The following is a 22,867-nucleotide window of genomic DNA, read 5'->3' as shown; positions in this document are numbered from 1 at the left end:
TCAAAATAATTCAGCTTTATTCTCTTGGAAATATAGCATACCTAACAACCTAGCTTTAGTGAAATATTTTCTACTTGTAGATTTGAGAGAAGGATTTACAATGTGTATTTTAAAAATAAGGTCATCATTACCAAGTTTTCTTGGCTGGATTCTTAGATCAACTATAATTAGCACAACTCATTTTGTGCCAAGAAGTCTTTCAAGAAAAGTAAAGGTGTTTGAGAACCTATCAGTTCTAACTAACAAGTATGTGCCAAATTTGTCAAATTAAGGACCAACATAAATAATGAAGGCTACTGATTTGTTCATATAGTTAACTGTATACCACTGCATCTAACATACAAACAATCCAAACTCCACAGGGGTTTTAAAATAAAGCATAAGTTTAGATAATTTGGTGACAGAAGACTTCTGAAGCAAAAGAATTATCTTTTAAAAATTCAATATAACTAGATGCTTTTATTTAGTTTTCTTTTAAACGTCCCAAAATCTCTATCCAAATAACTTTTTAAATATTTATTTTTATTACCTTTTATTCATATGTATGTACCTGTGTGAATATACACCACGTGTGGATGGATCCTGGAGACCTGATCGGAGTGCTGGGAACCGGACCCAGGGAAGCAGTGCATTCTCTTCAGGGCTGAGCATCTCTCCACCCCAGCTCCTGTATCCCCTTCAGGACTGAGCATCTCTCCACCCCAGCTCCTGTATCCTCTTCAGGGCTGATCCATCTCTCCACCCCAGCTCCTGTATCCCCTTCAGGACTGAGCATCTCTCCACCCCAGCTCCTGTATCCTCTTCAGGGCTGATCCATCTCTCCACTCCAGCTCCTGTATCCTCTTGAGGACTGAGCATCTCTCCACCCCAGCTCCTGCATCCTCTTCAGGGCTGATCCATTGCTCCACCCCAGCTCCTGTATCCTCTTCAGGTCTGAGCATCTCTCCACCCCAGCTCCTGCACCCTCTTCATGTCTGAGCATCTTTCCACCCCAGCTCTGTCGTTTTTCAATAGCACATTCTTTATTAGATTTACTCACTAGTGAATACTTAAAATTTTGAAATATTTTGAAGAACATGTTATGGAGACTTAAGAATCCATACAAAATAAATTTCACTCATAAGTTATGTTTTAGAATTTGAAGACTTCACAAAAACAATGAAGGAAGAAAAATAACTTTGTAAATCTCCTTTATGGTTTCTAGACAATTATCTGGAGAATGGGAAACGTTCATTTTATACCATAGAAGTGATAAGCAACAAGCTGCTTCTCCTTCAGGTTCTATCTCCATCTCCTGTGGCTTGGTTCCCAGCAGACGTCTGCCAGTGTGTGGCCCTGCAGAGCCTGGCAGCTCTCAGAGGAGACAGACATCATTGCTCTGTTCACAGACTCCACAGAGAGTGTGTTTAGGTTGAGATTGTTGAGTGTTGACTGGTTTTATGTTTTTAGGTGGAAAACATTAAAATCAAACAATGAAAATCATTGTAACAAAACACAATAAGACAAAGTGTGAAGACATTCTGACTAAATGTTTCCTCTAAATGGTTCTACTTGAAGGCTTTGCAAGACTTCCGATCAAAAACATCCAGTGCATTAAAGCTAATGGCTTGGGAGGGGAACCACATTATTTCCAGTTATTATTATCACCATATTAATGTACCAGCTACCAACAATTGAAAACCCATACCATATTGCTTAATCCCTAAAGAAATAAAATCAAAACTGTAAGAACATACAGATACTTTCCACAATTAACTCTAAGTAAAGCGATCTGTCTTCATGTCCATGAGAAGAAACAAGAGTCAGAGCAAAGTGTTGAGGTTGTTTCCCCTCCCAACTCCATATCAGTATTTTATAATTGAAAAGAAAGTAACCAGAAAACACTTCAAAGATCACAAATATAAGTTTTCATACACCATAAAATAAAATAGATTAATTAGCATTTTAAATGAGTGGGAATATCTTCAGATTGTCATTTAACCAGGTTCTTGTTTCCTAGCAGGGACAGGTCAAGGACCAGACCCACCATACAAACCACTCCAGAAGACTCTATAATGCCTCCCACGTCAGAGAGAAAAGAAAAAGATTAAAACTATCATCAAACCAATTAGTTTGCTGTTGATGTTTGCTTTAGAGTTCTGTTGTTTATAGGACTCACTCTGCAGCCCAGACACCTCTAGAATTCACTGTGCTGCTCAGGTTGGCTTCAAACATACAACAGTCTTCTACCTCAGACTCCTAAGTGCTGGAATTACAGGCATGCCTACTGTGTCTGGCTACTTCATTTTTCTTTCCTTTTTTCTTTGTTTTTATGTTTTCTTTTATTTTTGAGATTTGAATAGAATTTCATCCTTTCTCCCTTTTCTTTCCTCTCTCTAAGCTTCCTATAAACCTCTCCTTTCTCTCTTTCAAATTCATGACTTCTTTTTACATTAGCTATTGTTACATGCATATATGTATATACATATATATTTCTAGGTATAACCTACCTGCTCAGCCTACATAATGTTACTTGTGTGCTTCTCTTCAGAGCTGACGTGATCCTTGGGCTCTTAAAATCTTTATATCCCCTCTTCTGTGATGTACCCTGAACCTTAAGTGTGGGTTTATTGTTGTTGTTGTTTGTGTGTTTGTTTATTTTGTTTTAGATGTATCCATTGAGACTGTGTGTTTTGATTGGTTGTGGTTTTCTGTAATGGTCTCTGTCTGTTGCAGTGACAAGAATAGACAAATCTATAGACACAGGTAACATAATGGTTTCCTAGACCTTGATATGAATGGAAGAAATGATTGATAATGGGGATGTGAGGAGGGGTAATGAAAATGGTCTAGATTTGATTGTAGTTGATTGTTCTTACTAAACTCTAAATATATCAAAAGCCACATAATAGAACATTTTAAAAGGGTGAATATTTATAGTAGGTAAACCATATCTTAATGTATCTGTTATACATTGTAGACACATATCAACTGTGAGCATAAAATATTATTTGACAATTATATCCTATCTTTTAGGCATGAACAGTTTCCAGATAACAGGAATTTTTCGTTTTTAGCTCTGTATCAAATTTGCTTTTTGTAGAAACTCTTAAAAGTGGAACTAAAATTGTTGACACACAGGTGAGGCTTGTCAGAAGTCATCCTAAGCTTTCTATTTCTTAGCCTAAAGCAGTGAATCTAAAGCATCAGTGTGTTCAGACAATGCAGAATAGAGCTGGAACCATGAGTGTGCATCTCAGCAGTGTGAGAATGAACTGGGGTAAGCAAGCACCTTCAGAGCATCCTGGGTCTGCAGGAATCCTGAGTCTGCTAAGCCAGCACCTGCAGGGTATGTTATGACTGCAGGTGAGCTGGGTTTTTTCTGCCTCTAAGAATTCTTGCCATCAAGTTCGTGAGCATTTAGGAAATTTTCTAATGGAAAGGACCTAGATCTATCAAGCTTGGTAGAAGAGAAGCTTCATCAACTCCTTGAGGCTACCAGAATACAGTCCCTTTTAGCTTGTACAATCACTCATATTTAAGAAAACTATTCCATTCTAAAAGAGCCAGATTATACCCAGTAGGTAAAATTCAGAGTTTAAAATGTGGAAAAAGCTGAGGTGAGGGTTATCAGCTATGGAGTGTGGAAAGCTGGCCCTCATATCTCAGTTGTATATTTTCTCTTAACACATATACATTTACCCTGTATAGTGAAAACTTTGCTATCTATTCCAACTTGTACTCCCCATATCAGAAGTTCACCCCATCCTATCTGAAAGGACATACACAAAGAGTCATCTTGGAGAGATAATGTTTAGTCACAACCACTGAATACTAACTGAAAACTTCTTGGTTGAAAGGAAAGAGAGGAAAATGGTATGCAAGGCCAAGCTGCACTGGGATTTTAGAGAAATTTAATGCACTTGGCGAAATTATTGGACATGACTTCCTTTAACGAAAAGCAGAGCCATCGCATGACCTTTGGCCATTTGGCTGCAGAAACCAACAGGAAAGCAAAAACAAGGCTGTGTGACTTGACAACAGTCCAAGTTGGCGAATGACATAAAAACCAGCCTGTATGACTCTAGTCTATAGGCCACCAAAAATAAGGAAGGAAATGTGGGGGGAAGTATACTAGAAGAAAGAAAATGAGTTTAAAAAGTAGTTCCTACCCTACTTATTTAAGTGGTGTTAATCACAGAAGTCACTTAAGCCTCAGACAGAAAGCTTAGCTTGATGGCCCATAGCACAGAATGAATTTGGAAGGAATACTGGTTTTTGTGGCAACACATAGAGCAATTAACTTTTAGGGAACTAAGACTACCTCCCAAAGCCCCACAGGCTGGGACAGTGGCCTACCTAGCTACACTCCCATATGGAGTGCCTCTGATTGACCCCTTTGGAGGCTCTTTTCCCTCCTCATCAAGGCCACTTTCTGAGTCATGGCTTTGCCTACCACCACCACCCCCAGGCTCATGTTTCTCTGATTTACATGACAGAGCACAAATGATTACTCAACATGGTAAATGCCTGTCAGAATCACTTGAAGGCATGTCAAATTTCAATGGTTATGTTTCCCCCAAGCTAGACATTTGGCATTAGTATAAGTAGTTCCTAAAATCCCACAGTTCTACTAAAGACAACAAAATATTCTTAGCCTCCATCAGACCAAGTCATCAAAAACCAAAGTAAAATGCATGTTAAGCTACCCAGTATACAACTTCAAACTGCAAAAACAACAGCATCTTCTAGGGCTACAAGGGACTGATCTCCACAGCCAGAGGATGGACGGTATCTCCTCTGAAGATCCAAAACAAAGCGCGGTCCACACACACACTGGGCTTCAGCCCTCACTGCCCATTTGCCTCATCCCTCTGCCTGCCATTTAGAAAGCTCTCTTCCTGTGCCCAGCCCAAATCAATCTTCTTAGAGATCCCTGCCACTGCTTCACACCAGTATCCACGAGAACAGAAGATACAGGGAGATAAAACATCCACGCAGGTCATCACATCTGTCTTGTAATTTTTATTACTGTTTTTTAAGTTTCTAGTAAAATAAAAACCAAAGATGCTACACACATAAAATGCTAAGAGGAAAATATCTTTCCATTCAATGAACAAGACGGTTTTAACTCAGTGAATACTAAACACATCTGTAAAAAGTTTACAGTATGGAATTTGGTTGAACCCTCCGGGTTTTCCGTCTCTATTTGTACCTCAAGGCACAAAACAACAAAGGCAGCCTGGTAAAGACTCACAAGAGTAGTTAATGCTCAAAGGAGAAAAACAGCAAATGCCAGGAGGCATATCACAACAGTTCCCTTAATATTTATTAAACCAACAACAGTGTTTGGAGTAAATCTTATTAACAGAATACACAGAGTTCTGGAAAAAATTAGTTTATTTATATCAGATGTGCCTACAATCCCCATTTTTATTAAAAGGACAGTAAGTCTTCAGTAGAAAGGCTTGGAAATGGCGTATTATTTGACTATTATGTATTGCTATTCATCACTGCAGATGTCAAAACTTTTTCTTTAAAGCATTACACAGTATATGTTAAACCACTTTGACTGGAAATTGTAAAAGCAGCACTGCCACCCTGGTCTTATAGCTGAGAGCTGTACAAGAGTAAGGAAGAGCTTTCTGCCTAGTCTTTGGGTTGTTATGTAAAGGAAACGAGTCAATTTAAGTCACTATATTTGAGGACCTTTTCTTAATAACTTAGCAGTTACCTTCATTGCTTTCCAGACAGGAAGGGATGCTAATGAAGAAAGCAGAGCTGAAAGGGAGATCAAACCTGATTATTTGCGATCACATCATCCTTCTACACCTGAAGCCAGCGCAACTGCACCCTTCCATTATGTGAACCAAGAAGTTCCCTGGTATTAGCCCACTTCAAAGTGGGGTTTTCATTATGTGCCCCCACAAGGATTTTAGCTGCCATCACTCAGTTCACAGTGACTGACAGACTGCCACCGTCAGAATGTTCCGGGTCCTTCTAAACAACAGCAATGAAGCTGAGCTTTGCTCCTTGTTGGTTGTCTCTGTGAGTGACTGCCAGACAGAAGTCAAAACAGCTGTTCTGTCTCCTCACCAAACTTGTAAATTAAAGGCATTCTAGGGGTTGACTTCTATAAAGCAAACTCGTTATTTCTATAAAGCCGCTTTCCACAAACTCTAATGTGTTCTTATGAGTCACTAAAATGCTTGTTAAAATGCAAACTGTGAATCAGTAAGTCTCAGTGGAGTTCCAGATTCTGGATTTCTAACAAACTCTCAGATGATGCTCCTGCTAGCTGGTCTAAGCCACATTTTGGGTAGCAAGGTCCAAACTGGCCTCCAGGTCTGAGGATTGCAATCTCTTAGGCAGCTGCAAAGACTGACACCCTACAGCCAGAAACTCTCTCTTAACACTGCGTGTGCTCTCAGCGATGAAAGCCATGGGTCAGCTGTTCTCCAAAGTTAGCTTGCAACAGAACCTTTCCAAGGAATTTTTGTGGTTCCCGGCACACAGCACCTTTATGGCCATATGACGACATTAGACCAATGGGAGGTAAGGAGAATGATGTGGGTGTGGAGGGAGGCACAAAATCTGCATCTCACACAAGTTCCTGACTGAAGAAGATGTTGAGAGCCCACATACACAGACTGCCACTAGCCCAGAGTTGGATGTACAAACTCATAGGCCTCAACATCCACTGAGAAAAACACTGCTACATAATAGTTATATTTAATACTCTGGGATGTTTACTGACCTATCAGCAACACAGTGGAGAGGGAGGGAGAGGGAAGTCCCATTCCCACTCACTTGACCTTTAAGATTAAGTTACACTTTAGCTTGATATTTTTTGAAGGCATATTTAACCCTATCATCACCAAAAACTAAGCAGAAATATTGAATATCATTATATACATGAACTTAATGGGCTTCTATGCATCCAAGCCACCATGAGCGGCTCATAACTGCAGCTTTCTCAGAACATTTCTTTAATTTCAACTAAAGGACAGATACACATGGAGTAGCAGTTTCTAAAAGGTTAACGTTTTAATGCCATCCTGCAGAGCAATTTTTAAAAGCATTGACAAATCCAGAATTTTTATGCAAGGTCTTTCTTTCCTTCTTTGTCTGTTAAAGATATCCCTCTTTTATTTAACAGATGGAAAATTGTAGTTTTTAGGGTTGAATGAGGGCAAACATGCTCCCAAATTAGATTTGTGAACAAAGTAAACTATGAATAGATTTGATAATGGGCTGCTGCTTTTTGCTTTAAGCAAGAACTAAAGACAGTTCAGATACTTCAAATGTCTTGTTCTCAGCACAGACTGAAGCCTTCTCTTCCTTCTTTGATGGCAAACAATGGCACTATGTGGAAGGCAGCAACTTGAACCAGGTCTGTGGTGTCAAAGTTAAATGCAAGTATCATACAAAAACAACCTTGAAGTCCTGTGTATAAGACTTAACACATGATCAGTGTGTTCAGACAAATCCTAGAATTCATTCTAGGCAAACAAACACACAAGCTCTCCACTCAGAGTATAGCTCGGGCAAGTTTTGTTAAGTTGACTAAACGTGTTTTCTGCTCCAAAAGAAGACAAACGTCCTTTGTTCCTCCAGGGGAAATCTTTCCTCAAGAATGTAAATGTTTCCATTTTATGTGTGTTCACCAAATGTGTGTGCAGGTACGTGTGCACATATGGGTGACTCTTCATATGGAAGCCAGAGGTCCACCTCAAGAGCCATCCACCTTGTTTTTTTGAGACAAGGTCTCCCTTTGGTCTGGAGCTGGCCAGTTAGGCTAGGCTGGTCAGCCTGTGATCCCAGTACTAGGATTACAAACATATGCCATTGAGTCTGGCTGTTTTTAGTTGGGTGCTAGAGATGAAACTCATGCTCTTGTGCTTGCAAGGAAGGCATTTTGTGGATGGAACCACCTCCCCTGTTACTATTTTGTAAGGACATTGTTTTGTTTTTTAAGACAAAAAAAATTTCCAAAGGTACCATCTTTTGTCTCAAGAACTCCTAAATATATCATAACTCAATAAACAATTATCAAAAAGTACATCCAGCAGATACACAATTCAGTGAGGGAAAGAGAAGAAGATGGAAAAGAACAAAATGCAGGAGCCTGGCACAGCCATTAGGTTCCTGGGGCTTGAAGTTCTGCCTGTCAGAGGACATCCTAGGACAGAGAAGACCAAAGAGTCATCTCAATCAAAGGTTCTCCTATCTTGTCTAAGATAACACTCATTTAAGGAGTTTCTATAAAATTAACAGCTGGGCCCCACCCTTGTGGACTAGTTTTATGAATATAAGGCCTAGATGAAAAGGGCACAATAAGAAATTAAAGTCTCACTCTGAAGCCTAGGCAAGCCCAGAACTCATGTCTTCTGCTTTCCTCAGCCTCTTGAAGGGCAGGCATGAGTCAGCAACCTCCAGATGTGATACTGTACACCACAAGTTGAGAAGACTACTCTGAATCCTCCACACCCAGATGAGCAGTCTATTAAGGTTAAAGCAGTCCCTCCTTCCACCAGACAAAACAGCCACACAGAGGGAAGCAGAAAGGGGGAAAGACATACTTTGCTTCTGATGTTCTTACCTGGTCAGTGACGCCCTCGCTCCCCACCCCATCTCTTGTTCATAGGACACTCTTGTCTGATGAATCTATTTTATGAGCCATCCATTTCCATCACCATAAGCACTGAGACTGCAAACGTCATACAGGATAGTCTTCTAAATGTTTAACTTGCCAGTATTAACTCAGAACCACGCCAGCAACTCAGGAAGGTGTCCACTGTGATGAATAACCTTCTTATAAATGTGAACAGAGGTGTAGATAAGTTACATGACTTTCCCACATCACAACCAGAAATTTGCAGACCTAGAATTTAAGGAGATTCCCACCGAGGCTTTGGGATGCAGCCCAGTAGTAAGGATGTGTAATTCACATGGTCCTAGATTAAATCTCCAATACCCAAAACAAATAGATTTCAGTGAAGTTTATCCCTTAGCTTTCTGACCACCAAAGGGAAGCATGTAGACAGAATCTATCAAAGCAAAATACTACATGTTGGTAAAGAACTCTGAACCCTAATGGCCAAAAGAATTAGGCTAGTCAGGTGACTGAAGAAATTGGCACATTGCTATGGCAGCCTGAACCCATGAACTGAATTAAAATTAGGGACACTTGAAACTTTCACTATGCTCTTGAGAGAGTATGGTAGCAGGACAGGGCTTTACAGCAAGTCAGAAACACTGAAGCTCTAACTTGGGAGCGGGAAGAGTAGACTACAAGTTGGCAAGTCACCCTTCCTGGAAGTCAGGTGACGATCAGAAATAATGAGTCGAAACTATGGATCATAATCCTAACCCCAAGGCAGGAGAGCAGAGATAGTTATCTTTCATTTTATTGCCCTTCAATAAATTCTTTTTTAAAATCATCCCACAAACTTCTTTTCTGTAAAGCTGAATGAAACAAATGCACTTACATGATACAGTAATTAGGAAAGCAGTATTTGAGAGGAATCTGTTGAAAGAAAGGACTAATCTACCCCCAATGTGGACAAAAAAATGGAGCAAAGAAGAATCTTCACGTGGGCCATAGTCATGCTGGATTCCAACCTCCTGTGTAGTGCTGACATAGGGTAAAAAATCCAAGGAAGGCTCTTTATCTCCCTACCTACATAACAGCTTTTTCCCATCAGAAAAAAATGCAGTATTAATTCACAACGGTTTTGCATTTAGCCCTGATTCTTATTTATCTTTACAGTATCCCTATGATTTATAAATCAACTTGATTTCAGTTCCCCATTGATCTGGTTCTTCCCAATCCCTGGGGTCTTGGCTCGTCCTTCCACAACTAGCAAGAAGGTTCATGAACCAGTAAAGGAATTAGTTAGAGTATGATTTTGCTAGAAATAAGTGAATTAGCTAAATATCACCTTAAATTATTCATGTTACACAAACCATGAGCCATCTGATGCTGTATATAGCACATGCTCTGTTGGTATTTCAGTTCTTCACATGTGTGTCAGAACAGTAACATAAGGAATAGCAGAGAAGCCAGAAAAGGAATCCTTGATGGAAATAAAAAAAAAAAAAATACTAGTAGGTCAGATAAGCTAGGTTAAACATAGAATTCTATGTTTAATGCTATGTCACTAATCATGACACCTTAATTGATGTATTACATACTAAATGTCAAATCCAGGGGACTGTGAGAAAGTTCAGCAGGAAAAAAATGATTTCAGCCAAGTTTGATGACCTGAATTCGATGATCAGCACCTATAAGGTGGAAGGAGAAAAACAACTCCTAAAAGTGACCCTCTGTCCTCCACACATATGCCAGGAATGAACATGCATGCGTGTGTGTGTGCACACACAAATCCATGTTAAAACAAAACACAACCAGATGTGATGATACATTCTGATGCTATTATCTCTAAGGAGGCTGAGGTAGGAAGATCACAAAGTTATAGGCCAACATGGACTACATGGTGAGACTCTGCCCCCACAAAAAATTAACCCATTAATATTTTAAAAAATAACTATTCCAGCTCCAACATCCACTATTGTTACAAGGATTAAAAAGGAAAACTAAAAAGATTAAGTAAACAAAATTGAATAAGAGTTGACTGAAAAAAGTAAGCTCCAAGTCAAAATTTGTTTTTAGTTTGAAAAACTAGTCAAGAGCTATTATATAATGATGAATGCTAAGTGTTAACAGACCAATTAAACATAAAACTTAATCAAATAACTAATCAGAATAATTATAAAATCTAATCAAATATAATACAAACAAATCAAAATATCTTGCTTAGATAAATGATGTCAGAAGTGGGACATGAATTTTTAATTTATTAGTGAACTTAGTTCACTTGGTGCTTAGAATTTAAAGATCCAGTGTTTTTTTTTCTCTTAGCAGTTCACAATTATAATCTCAAGAGTTACTCTCAGCTTTCCTGTCTTAATTAAACTTGTTTTGTAGGTTTCTGTGTGCTTTAAGTGTAACTCAAGAAAAACGATGGTGATGACAGAAAGTAAAAACAGAATTCAGCAGTGCATCTTCATCTTCCCTGCCCAAATAAACAAATGGCTGGTCTTATATTTGTGACAATGCATGCCACTTGGTGTATGTCACAAGATGCAAGTGAGAAATGCAGAAATACAAGACGTGTCCACACATATTTGTATATACACATTTTATAAACTTTCATCAAAGACTATTTCAGAATCATAAAGGTTAAAAAAAGTAAAAGAAACATGTTTAAAATGCCAGCTATAGGTCAAGTCTTATGTTGGCTATTAATCTTCAAAGCAACAAAATATAAAGCTAATCTTCAAAGTATCAACATAGCAAATACTATAAGCCTCAGTTTTACATTAAGAAACAAGTTTGGAAGTGGTTAAAAAAAACATCTCTGGGTCACATGGCTTTTAAATAGTGACATCAGAGACCAAACTGTGATTTACAGAACTCCAAAGCCTTAACATGATCTCCTGCATTCATCTGAATTCAGAGTGCACAGGGGGGACCGGTGATGCTCAAACTAGAATTTCACATGACTTAAAACAGATGTGGTGCAGCCCCGCCTTTGGAGGACTACCACCCACCTGTCACTCATACAGTAAGACTGTTACCTAACAACCTAACACAGTGACCTTTTGGTTCCTAAATACGTCAAGTGAGTTAAGTCGTTGGCTCAGATGAACTAACCCTAATATAGTAAACCTTCCATTTACCAGAATTTAAGGACCAGTGTGCCAAACTTTTCTGTGTGCTTATATCAGGTGGTTTTCTGCATCTGTTGAGATAACCATACTGTTATCCACCTTGAAGTGTTAATAACTGCATTGCTTTCCTGATGTCAAAGCATTCTTTGGGTAGGTCCTATATGAACTCATACTGTTCTTTTAATAAACACTGTGGCTGCATGCAATGTGGCAATACATAGTTAAAATTATGGCACCAATGGGGCATGAAACTGATCTATAGATATGTTTTCCAGACTTTGACATAGGGCAGCGCTAACCTCATACAATGGAGAAGAGACTCCAATCACATCATTCTCTAAGCTCTGGGACAACAAACACTTGCTCCTTGAAACGCCTTCAGTACTGACTAGTAAAGCCCTCCATGTCTGTGGCCTTTTCCTTTTTAGGAGGAGAGGAGGCAATTACATATTCAAGCCAAGCTGTAAGAAATAATCAGCAAAATTCTTTCAAGCCCACTAGCTGATTTAACATTTAACAAAACCTTAGTAAATACCACAATAAAGATATTAATATTATCCATCAACTTTACTCTGATATTTCCAATTTAAAGCACTGGTGTGTGTGTGTTTCTCATTCTCTCTACAATTCCATCACACATACAACTCTGTGTGTAGTGGATGGACAGCTGAATAATGTATAGATATATAAATTTACATATATAGTCTTAATATAAACAGCAATTTACTGTACAAGTTTTCAAATTGTAATTTTTAATCTATATAAAGCCCCCAACTTAGTTATATTTTGAAAATACATTTTTAACACCTACATGAGATTTAATGTGCATTGGAGCCTTTGATCTAGTCATTATTATTATATATTTGGTTGTGTCCATTTTTTAAACTATTGTAATCAGAGCTTCAATGAGCCCATTTGAAAACACTGCTTTCCCAGCTATGCTCATTCCCTCTGGACATATCTGTAATGGTTAAAATCACTGAGAGGACTCCTAGCTTGAAAAGTAAACTCAGAAGTGTTTCACTTTAAAACATATTTACACAATAAGCATATATACTGTTCAATTGTTAATTTAAAAATAAAGTTTTAAAAGCTCACAAATTATTTGGCAAGGACTTAATTACTTATTTATTGGATTAATCTAATATTTCCCCAACAATACCCTGAAAGAAGAGAAAAACACTAAATATTAACAGCAGAGAGCTTCTCCAGTTCAGCTCCATAGTTTTGTTGATGCCCACAGGGAATCAGTCCTTAATAACTAACATGTGTACAATGCCTCATGTGGGCCTGTTCTGAAGAAGTCTTACCTTCATTTTATTTTTCTTTCAGGTCAAAGAAAAATCACACCAAAAATATATCTTTGGCGTTTTATAACTCTTTGTAATTTTCCCTTAATAATTCTAGATTTTGTTCCATGTGACATTTTTCTGTGACCCACTGTATTAGTGCAGGCTCAGGATCAGTACTATTGGTGTTGGGTGTACCTGGACAATAAAGAAAGAAAAAGAAACAACAAAATACTCCGTAGAGATCAGACAGTCTCTAGATCTTTGTAACACTTTTCATAAAACATATTCAACTGTAGAGGAAAGAAAATTGAAAGCATGTTTAACTGCAGTTTTCTCAGCTAGTAGGCCAGGGCATTCTTCACTCCGGTCCTAAGAAATTAAATGGAAACTCTCCGTTGACTGCAAAGGTCTCTCCTTCCCCAAGCCTTACTAACTCTTTGAGATATTCCAGAAAAGGACAAACATTCACAATTCTGTTTCATTTCTGTCCCTTGAGTCCAAAAGCACTCTCTCCCATACTTGTCTAAACTCAATCTGTCCTAAAAACAGACTGTTAACAGTGTTATTGAGATTTTCTGCTTTTAAAACAAGGTGTCTCAGGCTGGAGAGATGGCTCAGGGGTTGAGAACAGTGGCTATTCTTCCAGAGGACCTGGGTTCAATTCCCAGCACCCACATGCAGGTCACAACTGTCTGCAATTCTAGTTCCAGATGATTTGGAACCCTCAAACATACATTGCAGACAAAACATCAATGCACATAAAAATAAAAATGAATCTTAAAAACATTTCTAAATCAACTAAATGATCCATTCCAAAGCTAAAAACATAGTAAAATAATGTATCTCTATGTTTCCTGCCTGGCTTAGAACTCACGATGCAAACCAGGTTGCCCTGAAACTCACAAGACATATACCTATCTCTGCCTTCCATGAGTTGGCATTAAAGGTGATGTGCATATTTAATAATAGGACCTGAAGCTCGGATGGCTAAGTGGAGAGTTTCCCCATATTTACAACCCCCCAAAAGTAAAACATTCCCTTTCTGAATCCCAGGTCCCAGCAGCACACCAACACATGACTGAGGCCTAAAACCTCTGAATGTATGGTTGGTCTCTCTATCAAGCTGAAGAATACAGGACCAAGGGTAAATGAGCACAACTAACATGCTGGGACTTTGCATCAGTGTCTTGTTTACCTTCTGGCTTTCCCTGTCATGATAATGAGGCTGAGGCAGAAAGGACACAAAGCTGCCAACTGGCCCAGGCCACATGGAGCTGGTGGATTCAGAGAACCCCAAGCATACTAGTATCAGAATGCTGAGCAAAACTGAGCTGAGGAGAAGTGCCCATTAATCCTTGTCTGCCCAGTACTTCAGCATCCATGCTGAATGTCTCACAATCCATAGTGGTTTACCAGATCTTGGCTCTATCTGAATTCAGTGCTGTGCAAAGCAGAGTTATAGGCACCACCCCTCCCTTCAGATGGTGCCAATCTTGGTGTGAGATACAAAAGAGGGTAAGCGACCTTAAAGAACACTTCATGTAGTATCTGTATTCCATAGCCAAAACCACAAGCCAAGAGACAGGAAGAAAGTCACTTAGTGCTTTCTGCCATTCATAGGTACACTTACTGCACCCTCAAGACAGTCAACATTCATGTTGCAAGATCATTTTTGGGGTCCAATTCACTCACACAGATGCATTTGTAAGTGGCTTGAAGCGTTGTATTTTGTGTGAGTGCTAACATAATGAAAGAATGGCAAATCACCGTCGTAGGAACCCAGGCCTATTGGCCTCCCAAAGGCAAACCACTTATGCTTTAACCCAGCCACAGCTAAGAGGTCTAGAAGGGCTACAGGGCAAGCCATAATTATGGAGCAACCTGTGATTCCCAAGGGCAGCTGACTCATTATAACCATCAGAGATGCTTTGTAAAAGATACAAATTATTCCACCATTCTCACTCACTGAGGCTCTGACTGTGTAAGTTTAAGATAAGCCTCTAAGATCTGTAGTTTTACATCCTTCCAGTGACTCCGTCGGTCTGTTGAGGAGGTTGGACTGGAATAATCATGCAAAGCTATTAAAGCTTAGGTTTAATGCACAGAATTTTAAAGAAGGAATGTTTAAAAGTCAGCTGTGTCTAAGGAATGATTACAACAGTGGCCAGGAAGGAGTAACCAGGAAGTGGCACTAGCATGGAGCAGCTTACAAATCTGCCCAAGGCATGCAGACTCCAAACCATGACAAGTACACAAGGGAGTTTCTGGACCACAGGCAACATCATCAAAGTGATCAAGGGCAAACCACAGAGCAGGACAACACCAGTCCAAGAATGGTGCCTACACAGCTACTAAGAAGACACTGAAGATTTGCAGGCTTACTCCCAGCACCTAAGCACCTAGTAGGAAGAGTCGCCTGCTGAGTAAATGGTGACTTCATAGGCGGGGTATAGATGGGAACCACGGTGAATGACTGAATCAAGGGTTTCTTCTCCTTGAACTCCTGTCCGTGGACTAGAATTAAAATGGGGTGGCAGACTAAAAGGTTAAAACAAGACCACCTTGTTTTCAGTAAAAGCTCTTCTTCATGGTATGGGCTTTCTTCTGAGATTTATTTTGGTTCCTACTCCATGAAAGTATAAGGTATCTTTCAGATACTGGAATGTACTGTTGGCACAGGTATGAATGGCAGGCTTTCTTTCTGCCTTGGGAATGACAGAATGATGGGCGAGATCTTGTAGTTTGGTTTTCTGGCAGGGGAGGAAGGACAGCTTGGTGAGAACCTCAGCTGAGAGGACCTGTTGGGTCTCAGCCAGCAGACATGCCAACAGCACAATGGCTTGACTAGACTCGTTGTAAACCTTAATTAATGACAGAGCTGGCTAAGCTTTACATAGCCAAGTCAGCCTCTGGACAGACAGTCCCCAGAAGACTCCAAGTTACCTTTGGTCAGGTCTAGTGTGTGTGGTTGGGGGACTTCTAGAGGCTTGAAAAACAGATCTTGCTTTTGGAAAAAAACTGGCTGGCAATTTAAAATTCTTTCTCAACTAATGATTATCTGAGGTGCCATTTGAATGATTATGTACACAGTCCACTGGTAGTCTGATCTTTGAATGGCAGACAATACTAAAACAAGGAATATGACCTTGATCTGAACATCACATAATGCATACATGAATCAAAATATCATAGGTCATCTCACAAATATACAAAAGTACTATTTATTGCTTAACATTTTTAATGAAAATAAAAGGGCATTCCAGTCCCTATAAGCAAGCGTTCCAAGACATACTCAAATTCCTTCTTGAACACCCATCCTCTGAGCTTTTCCTCTTAAATGAGAGTCTACTGCTAATATTGAACTGAGAGATAAAGAGCCTTTGTTTTTTGTTTCTGTCAAACTCTCCAGCACAAGTAATTTGTCCCATTAGAACTGACAAAATACATTTTAAAAAAAGACTGCTAAGAACTATAATATTTCAACCTTAACTTCCTTTCTAGTGCAAACTTTCTAGAGCCTGACTTTCATAATGCCTTTTGGGATAGCACATAGCTCCAAATGACTTGAGAGTTTCTTTTAATTTACACACATCTAAGCATGTTTATAAAATTCCACCAGTTCAAAATGCTTCCTTTCCTTAAACATATTTCCAGTTCAAATTATATGTTTATAGAAGTCTGCACTATATTATTTCTAAAGATAAACAGCCATGTAAAAAAGATGGACAGAAAACCTAGCAGCACATTACTACTGCCCCACTCAGCTGGCCTCTCCCTTCACATCCTCCAGGCAGCGAAAGTCCTCAGCTGTCAGTGGAAAGCATAAATGGATCACTAGACACAGGCTTCCCTTCTGTCTCTGTATTCAGGAGGGGACCCCTAGTTCCTAGTTCCTTTGCCTGAGACGTTTTTCTATCCTCTGAATAATATAAAACTAAAGAATTCACTAGCTGCCAATATTTTTCCTTCCTTGCCAGAATCTTTGAGGTCAGACAATCATTAGTTTTTAAACCTAGGACACCATTGCAGTTTCCAAATGAAAATACAAAGTTCTGAAAATAATGTCTTGTAATAGTTAAACTTTTAAAAGTTATATCTTTCGAGTATGGGTATATTTATGCTGCTCTAGGTGAAGCAAATAAGAGACAGGAAAGCGATATAAACGGGTTATTAGCGGTCTGGGTTTTGAAACAGCTTTTACTGAGAAAGACTGACTCACTTCCCAACAAAGGCGCTATGTAGGATTCTCAAGTTGACATTTTAAAAATATTTAATCACCCTTTGAATGACAGTTCAAGAGCTCAAAACATAATCTTTCCAATAAAACTGTTCACTTGGAAAACATTCAGTTCTGGTTTAAACTGAGAAAATGGTAGAGCCCCAAAGATAAGGACGTTGAGGGAAATGTGGCAGGGAGAGGAGACAAGCACATTTCAAACAAACAAACAAACAAACAAAAAACAAAACAAAAAAAGCAACAAAACCCATTATCCCTTAAGGAGCTATCAAACCCACAGAGAAACTCCAAAGGGCTTTTCCTCCCTGGAATCCCCAAATGGGAACATTTCCTAGCAAATCTCTGAACAGGGTGCTGTAAAGAAAAGGTCCCCCAACTCTACAGTTCACAGGGAACTGCTCTGAAAATAATTAAGTTGTTCTGTTGCCCTATTTTGCAACAGATGAGCAATTTTTTTTCTTAAACAAACACAGAATAGCTCCCTTTTGGTTTACAACAAGCTAAAGTTCAGAATTAATCGGAAGAGATCACTAATTCCAACGAATTAAACATCATTTGCCAGTGAGAAATCCCATAGGTCTCAGAGCTGTACTTTCACATCCCAATAGTTCAAATGCACAGTTTCCAATTCTAAGTTCCCCAGCCTCTCAAACAATGTACAGCGACCTTCTGACCCGCACAGCATCTCGTGCCCACCCTTCACTCCCAATCACAAATGTTCATCTTCTGCTGGATGCCAAAAGGTTTCCCAATCCCTAATTGCCTAGGGTCAAAAGGGAAAGACGTCCAAGCCCAACTAAAGATATACAGTATTTTCAAAGGGACCATTCCATTAATTCGAATTGGACAAGTTACAAGAAGCCAAAGCAGTGGTGTAGAGAACAAGAGGAAAGGAAAGAGCAGCATGCTTAATTGAGAAGGCAGCCCTAGGACTGACTGCATGCCAATAGAAGGTGCTTTGACTTCCATCTGCCAAAACAGCTCCAGTGGCCCAGGTAGAGGCCACCGCACTAGTCGCGAGCCTGGAAGGCATTTACCATTAGAGGGCGTTCATCGGGCAATTAGGAGGAACAAACTCCAATCCCAGAAAGGAAATCTCGAGGAGAAATCAAATCCCCACCGCCACCAAGAGATGAAGCTGGCACTGGAAGACAACAGTCTCTCTCACAAGAGTACGAGACCCACAGGGTCGTAAGGGTGGCAGGAGACAAGTTTTCATTCCCAAGAAGCCAGAGGTTCTGCGGACCATAGCAATGTCACAAGCGCCTTCACCTTTCCATTTTACGACATTCCAATGCCATCGGATTAAAATTTCCTCTCTCCCCTAAAGCCCCGGGCCTCTCTCTACGAGGAGGGCTCGTGGAAGACACCAGAGGCCAGAGACCTGGTCCGTTTCCGAACACACCACGCGGCCGAGAGTCTCCTACTAGAACACCGACAGTGTCTCTAAGGAGTGTGGATGTCTTGCCACAGCAACAGGGGGCATCAAACAAATGAACTTTTACAAACTTTCCTCTCCCCATACTCTCGAGTTTCTTTCTCCCTAAACTTGCTTTCAGTCAAGCACAAAGCCTGGAGTAGAGGGTCTCGAGGAACAGCCCCTCCCCAAAGTTTCCAACTCATCCCTGGGACTTGCCCAGTGCCAGAGCTTACAGGAGCCTTTCCTGCCTTAGCGGTGCTCTCATGACCAGCCACTCTTAGCCCTCGGTCCTTCCTGGACCACACCACAAAATCCCCTGAGACCGAAAAGTTGAGAGTGACTTTAGGAGCCTTTGAGGTGAAATTATTGTGCCCCTATCCCCGAAGACATGGGATAACTCTCTGTAGCAGCTCAATTCTGCAAGAGGTGAAAGGAACGGACCAGGCGTAAGCGGTGGAAAAGCAAGCTCATTTGTCCCAGCAGCTCTTAGTCAGCCCCACGTCTATGGATAGGAGATCCCCCAGGTGGCGCTCCCCAATTACCCGCTGGCTCCTCTTCTAGCCTGGGCACCCAAAACAGTGCGGGACCCCGGCCTGGCTCACTCACCGTCTCGGCCGACACGCAGGCCATCAAGCCCAAGGTGAGCAGGATCCACGCGCACTGCATATTCCCCCAGGGACGTGACTCGCAATGCGATGAAACGAAGCACAGCGGACAGCGCAGGGGGCCTAGAGATATCTGAGCTGAGCCGCCGCAGGAGCTCGTCTCGAGCTCGGGATCAGATTCCGGGCGTTAGCTGTCTCCTCCGGCGCCTGCTATGGCTTTTGCGCTGCGCCCTGTAACGCGGCGCCTTCTCACTTGTTGGTTTCTGCTCTCCCAACCCGGAGTTGCTGCTTCGTGAGGCTGCTTCTCTATGCTGGCTCTGCTCGCCGGTGTGCTTTCACTCCGCGGACTCAGTGTCCGGGTCGTAGTGCAGTCTGATTTGAAGCAAGCAGCCGATTGCTCGAAAAAGAGCTGCCGCTGAAGTTTGGGATGCAGAGCGGCGGGGACGCGCGATCCGCGCGGCCTGAGCTCCGGGAGTATCTGAAGAACAGCGCTCCGGGGCCGGCTAGTGGCTTGGCTGCTGCGCCCCTCCTTCTGCGCGTCTCCGCCTCCCGGGTCCTCCCCTCGATTCCGCCCCCCACCCCCTCCGCGTCCTCTCCCCGGTCCTGCTCCGCCTCCGCCTCCTCCGCCCCCACCTTCCCTCTCTTCCACGCCTGCAGCTCCCGGTTCCCCCTGGCGACTAGGGGAAAGGAGGCGGCAATGACTCCGGGATAAAGCCAAAGCCGGGAGAAATTCTTACAGGATTACACAGCGATTGGCAGCTTCCACAGCCAGTGGGAGACCGCGACTCCGTGCTGTGGCTGCCCGAGGAACGTGCCTCAGCAAACCTTAGTACTCTTTCATTTTCTCGCTCCCCTTTCCCTTTCTCAACGCCCTCTCCTCTCTTCACCATCTTTTCCCTTCCTTTTCTTTTTCTTCGCTTTAATTTTCTGAAGAAAAATCGGTAAGGGCTGATGGGCACACTGAGCCTTTTCTGCCTTGTGAGGATTAGGTCACTATAAAGAAACAGCGATGAGAGTCGGAAAAATGAGAAAGTTTATAGATTGCTTTCAAGCAATTACAGTGTTCACAGGTCACCAGATCACGAAAATTGAAATCCAGAAAAGATAAAAGTGCAACAAGTGAGTGTTAAGATTATCCTCGACGCCCCCCTCCCCCCCCCAAAAAAAAAAGCAGAGGAAGGGGGATCCAAAAACACAACGGCTCCAAAGCTCAGCTTCATAAAAGGTTGAAAAGCCATTTCTGCCGCCCACAGTTTGTGCTCACCCACTATGTATCCCTCAGGCATCTTCTAAGTTCAGTTACCACATAGTGGTGTTTACATTTGGAAGCAACAAATAGGGATGAAAAATTAGATAGAGATTCTAGAAAATAGCAGATGAAAGGAAAGTTCAGAGAAGGGTAAAGTCGTTTCTGGCTTGAAGAAAATAATGAATATGCATTCCCTGCGTGGAGGAGACTGACCTGAAGTATCAGGCTTTGCCTTGCAGTCCAGTGCGGTGCTGTGCTACAGAACCAGGCAGGCACAGACCCTTATAATTTCTACTGCTGTTTTCCTCTTTGATTTAGGAACCGAATAAATTATGGATCCATTTTCTTCTACGGTACCCATTCCCAGAGGCTGGGGACTTTTCAGGTTGGTGACTATTTTATTATCGTTTGAGATACATTAAAAATACATATTTACTATATTGTGGGTAAATACTACTCCAAAGCTCAAGCCATAGTATATAAGAGCTGTGCCCCTTTAAGACACTCATACATAAAGATACAGCCATGAGGCCATAGCCATTTTGGAATTCAGACTGAACTGTGGTCACATCTTAAGTGACTGTTAGGATGGTTTAGTGATAAATCACTGTTATAAGTCTCAAAGGAAAGCTTAACAGGACAATCACAAGTTATGACATCAACTCTTGCTCAGAGTACCAACTCCCTGGTGCTTATGAGCAGCCTAAGACACTAGCAGTCAAAAGGGGGGAATGGAGAAATAGAAGACTGAGCTTGGCTTCTGAAAGAATCAGCTATGGACTTACTTGTAAGGGGAACACTTTATGGTTGAAGAATACCGTTAGAAGTGGAAGGTTCTGAGGTTTCACAAAAAAATTAACACTACGTTCAAAAAGCTATAAGTCAAGGTTATAGGAGAGAGCTGAGCTGTAGAGAAGACTCTTAGCAGAGAAAAGCTTCAAGAAGACTCTGAGACCAGACCAGCTGACAGAAAGAGGTTTAGACCAACTAAGGCAACTAGAACGCTCACTCTCAAGCCTGTTGAGCTGCCTGTAGATGTGCAGGGTGTTCCATGTTCCAAGCTGTCAGTGTCATCCATGCAAGGTGGGCTTTGGCAATGCAGCTGCCATTGAGTTGTTTCTGTCCCTGCAAGTAATCCCTTAACCACATTCCTGTAGGCAAGCAACCCCAGTACAACTCAGTTTGGCTCACCAAACTGGACTTTAGTGGTATTTGTACATTTGTCTGTCTTGGGCTCCCTATCTGGGGTGAGTAGACATGTGTGTTGTGCCTCCCCAGGAAAAGTGCTGTTAGAACAACTCAAAAGTTAGGAGCACACATCAGTTTTGCAGAGATGTGGTTCCCAATACTCACATTGGACTTGGAACTGCCTGTAACTCCAGGAGGATCTGAAGCCTCTGACCACCACAGGCACCAGCACTCACCTGCACATACCCCACAGACACAGACACATAAAAATAAAATAAATTTATTTTAAGCTATAAATTATCACCTCTATCCCCACAAAGGACTCAGTCTACTTTTCATCCCTGAGGCTTGATTGCATATTGACACCTCTATTGTCTCCAACAATTAACATCTGGAAGCTATAATAAGACTACAGTTTGATGAGAAACTGGAAAAAGACTCTGAATAATACAGACTTAAAAGAAATATGAAAAGAACTATAAATATAATTTCTATCTTGAGGAAAATGGGATTATGAATTCATTTTGTTTATCAAGCATTTACCTAACAAGAAACTCTGATTCAGCTTGGACAGGAAGTGATAAAAATTAATAAACAGATGTATCTACAGAACAGAAAAGATGTGTCTGTCAGCTTCCCTGAAGACAAACTCCAAAGCTCATGGTATTTATTGGACTCTCTGTGACTTATACTTTGAAGAAAATAACATAAGCCTGAGCCTTTATCTCATAAGGGAATTGGTACCAATGTAAGAGTCACTGTAAAGTGCACAAAAATAAATAGTTATCCATGTTCTTGTGTTCAAAAGCATCATCAGGTAAGATGAGAGGAACACTCTGACAGTATAAGAACTGGTTCCACATGAGTTGGCTGTCCATATTGCCTATGCAGAAGGGTTTAGCCGAGGACCACTAGTGTTCATTAGCCATGCCTCTAACTCTGAAAATTATGAAGGCATATGCCTGCATTTTGCTAAGTGAATTTTTTATAAAAATTGAAAGAGACTAAAATTCAGTTGAATTTTGTGAAGTATATCTGATACAGAAAAGATAGCTGTGGGCAGACCAGAGATCATGTGATCTGAGGACTTCCAGCTTACAGACTGAACTTTGAAGGACATAGTAAGAAAATCTTCTTAACTGATGCCTTCCTACCTGTACT

General features: G+C 40.9%; 1 protein-coding gene across 1 annotated transcript in view; it reads right to left on the bottom strand.

Annotated features, from left to right (window-relative positions):
• The window catches only part of Sdc2 (syndecan 2), a 98,163-nt gene extending 78,398 nt beyond the window's left edge, over positions 1–19,765 (bottom strand). Inside the window, exon 1 of the mRNA XM_038342185.2 lies at positions 19,271–19,765. Within this exon, the coding sequence (XP_038198113.1) occupies positions 19,271–19,330 (60 nt within the window). The 5' untranslated portion in view covers positions 19,331–19,765. The remainder of the gene's footprint in view (positions 1–19,270) is intronic.
• Positions 19,766–22,867: the final 3,102 nt, after the last annotated feature.

This window comes from Arvicola amphibius, chromosome 9, assembly GCF_903992535.2.
Source record: "Arvicola amphibius chromosome 9, mArvAmp1.2, whole genome shotgun sequence".
Classification (NCBI taxonomy): domain Eukaryota; kingdom Metazoa; phylum Chordata; class Mammalia; order Rodentia; family Cricetidae; genus Arvicola; species Arvicola amphibius.
Note: the sequence above shows the minus strand (reverse complement) of the source record. Positions and strands in the feature narration are given on the sequence as shown.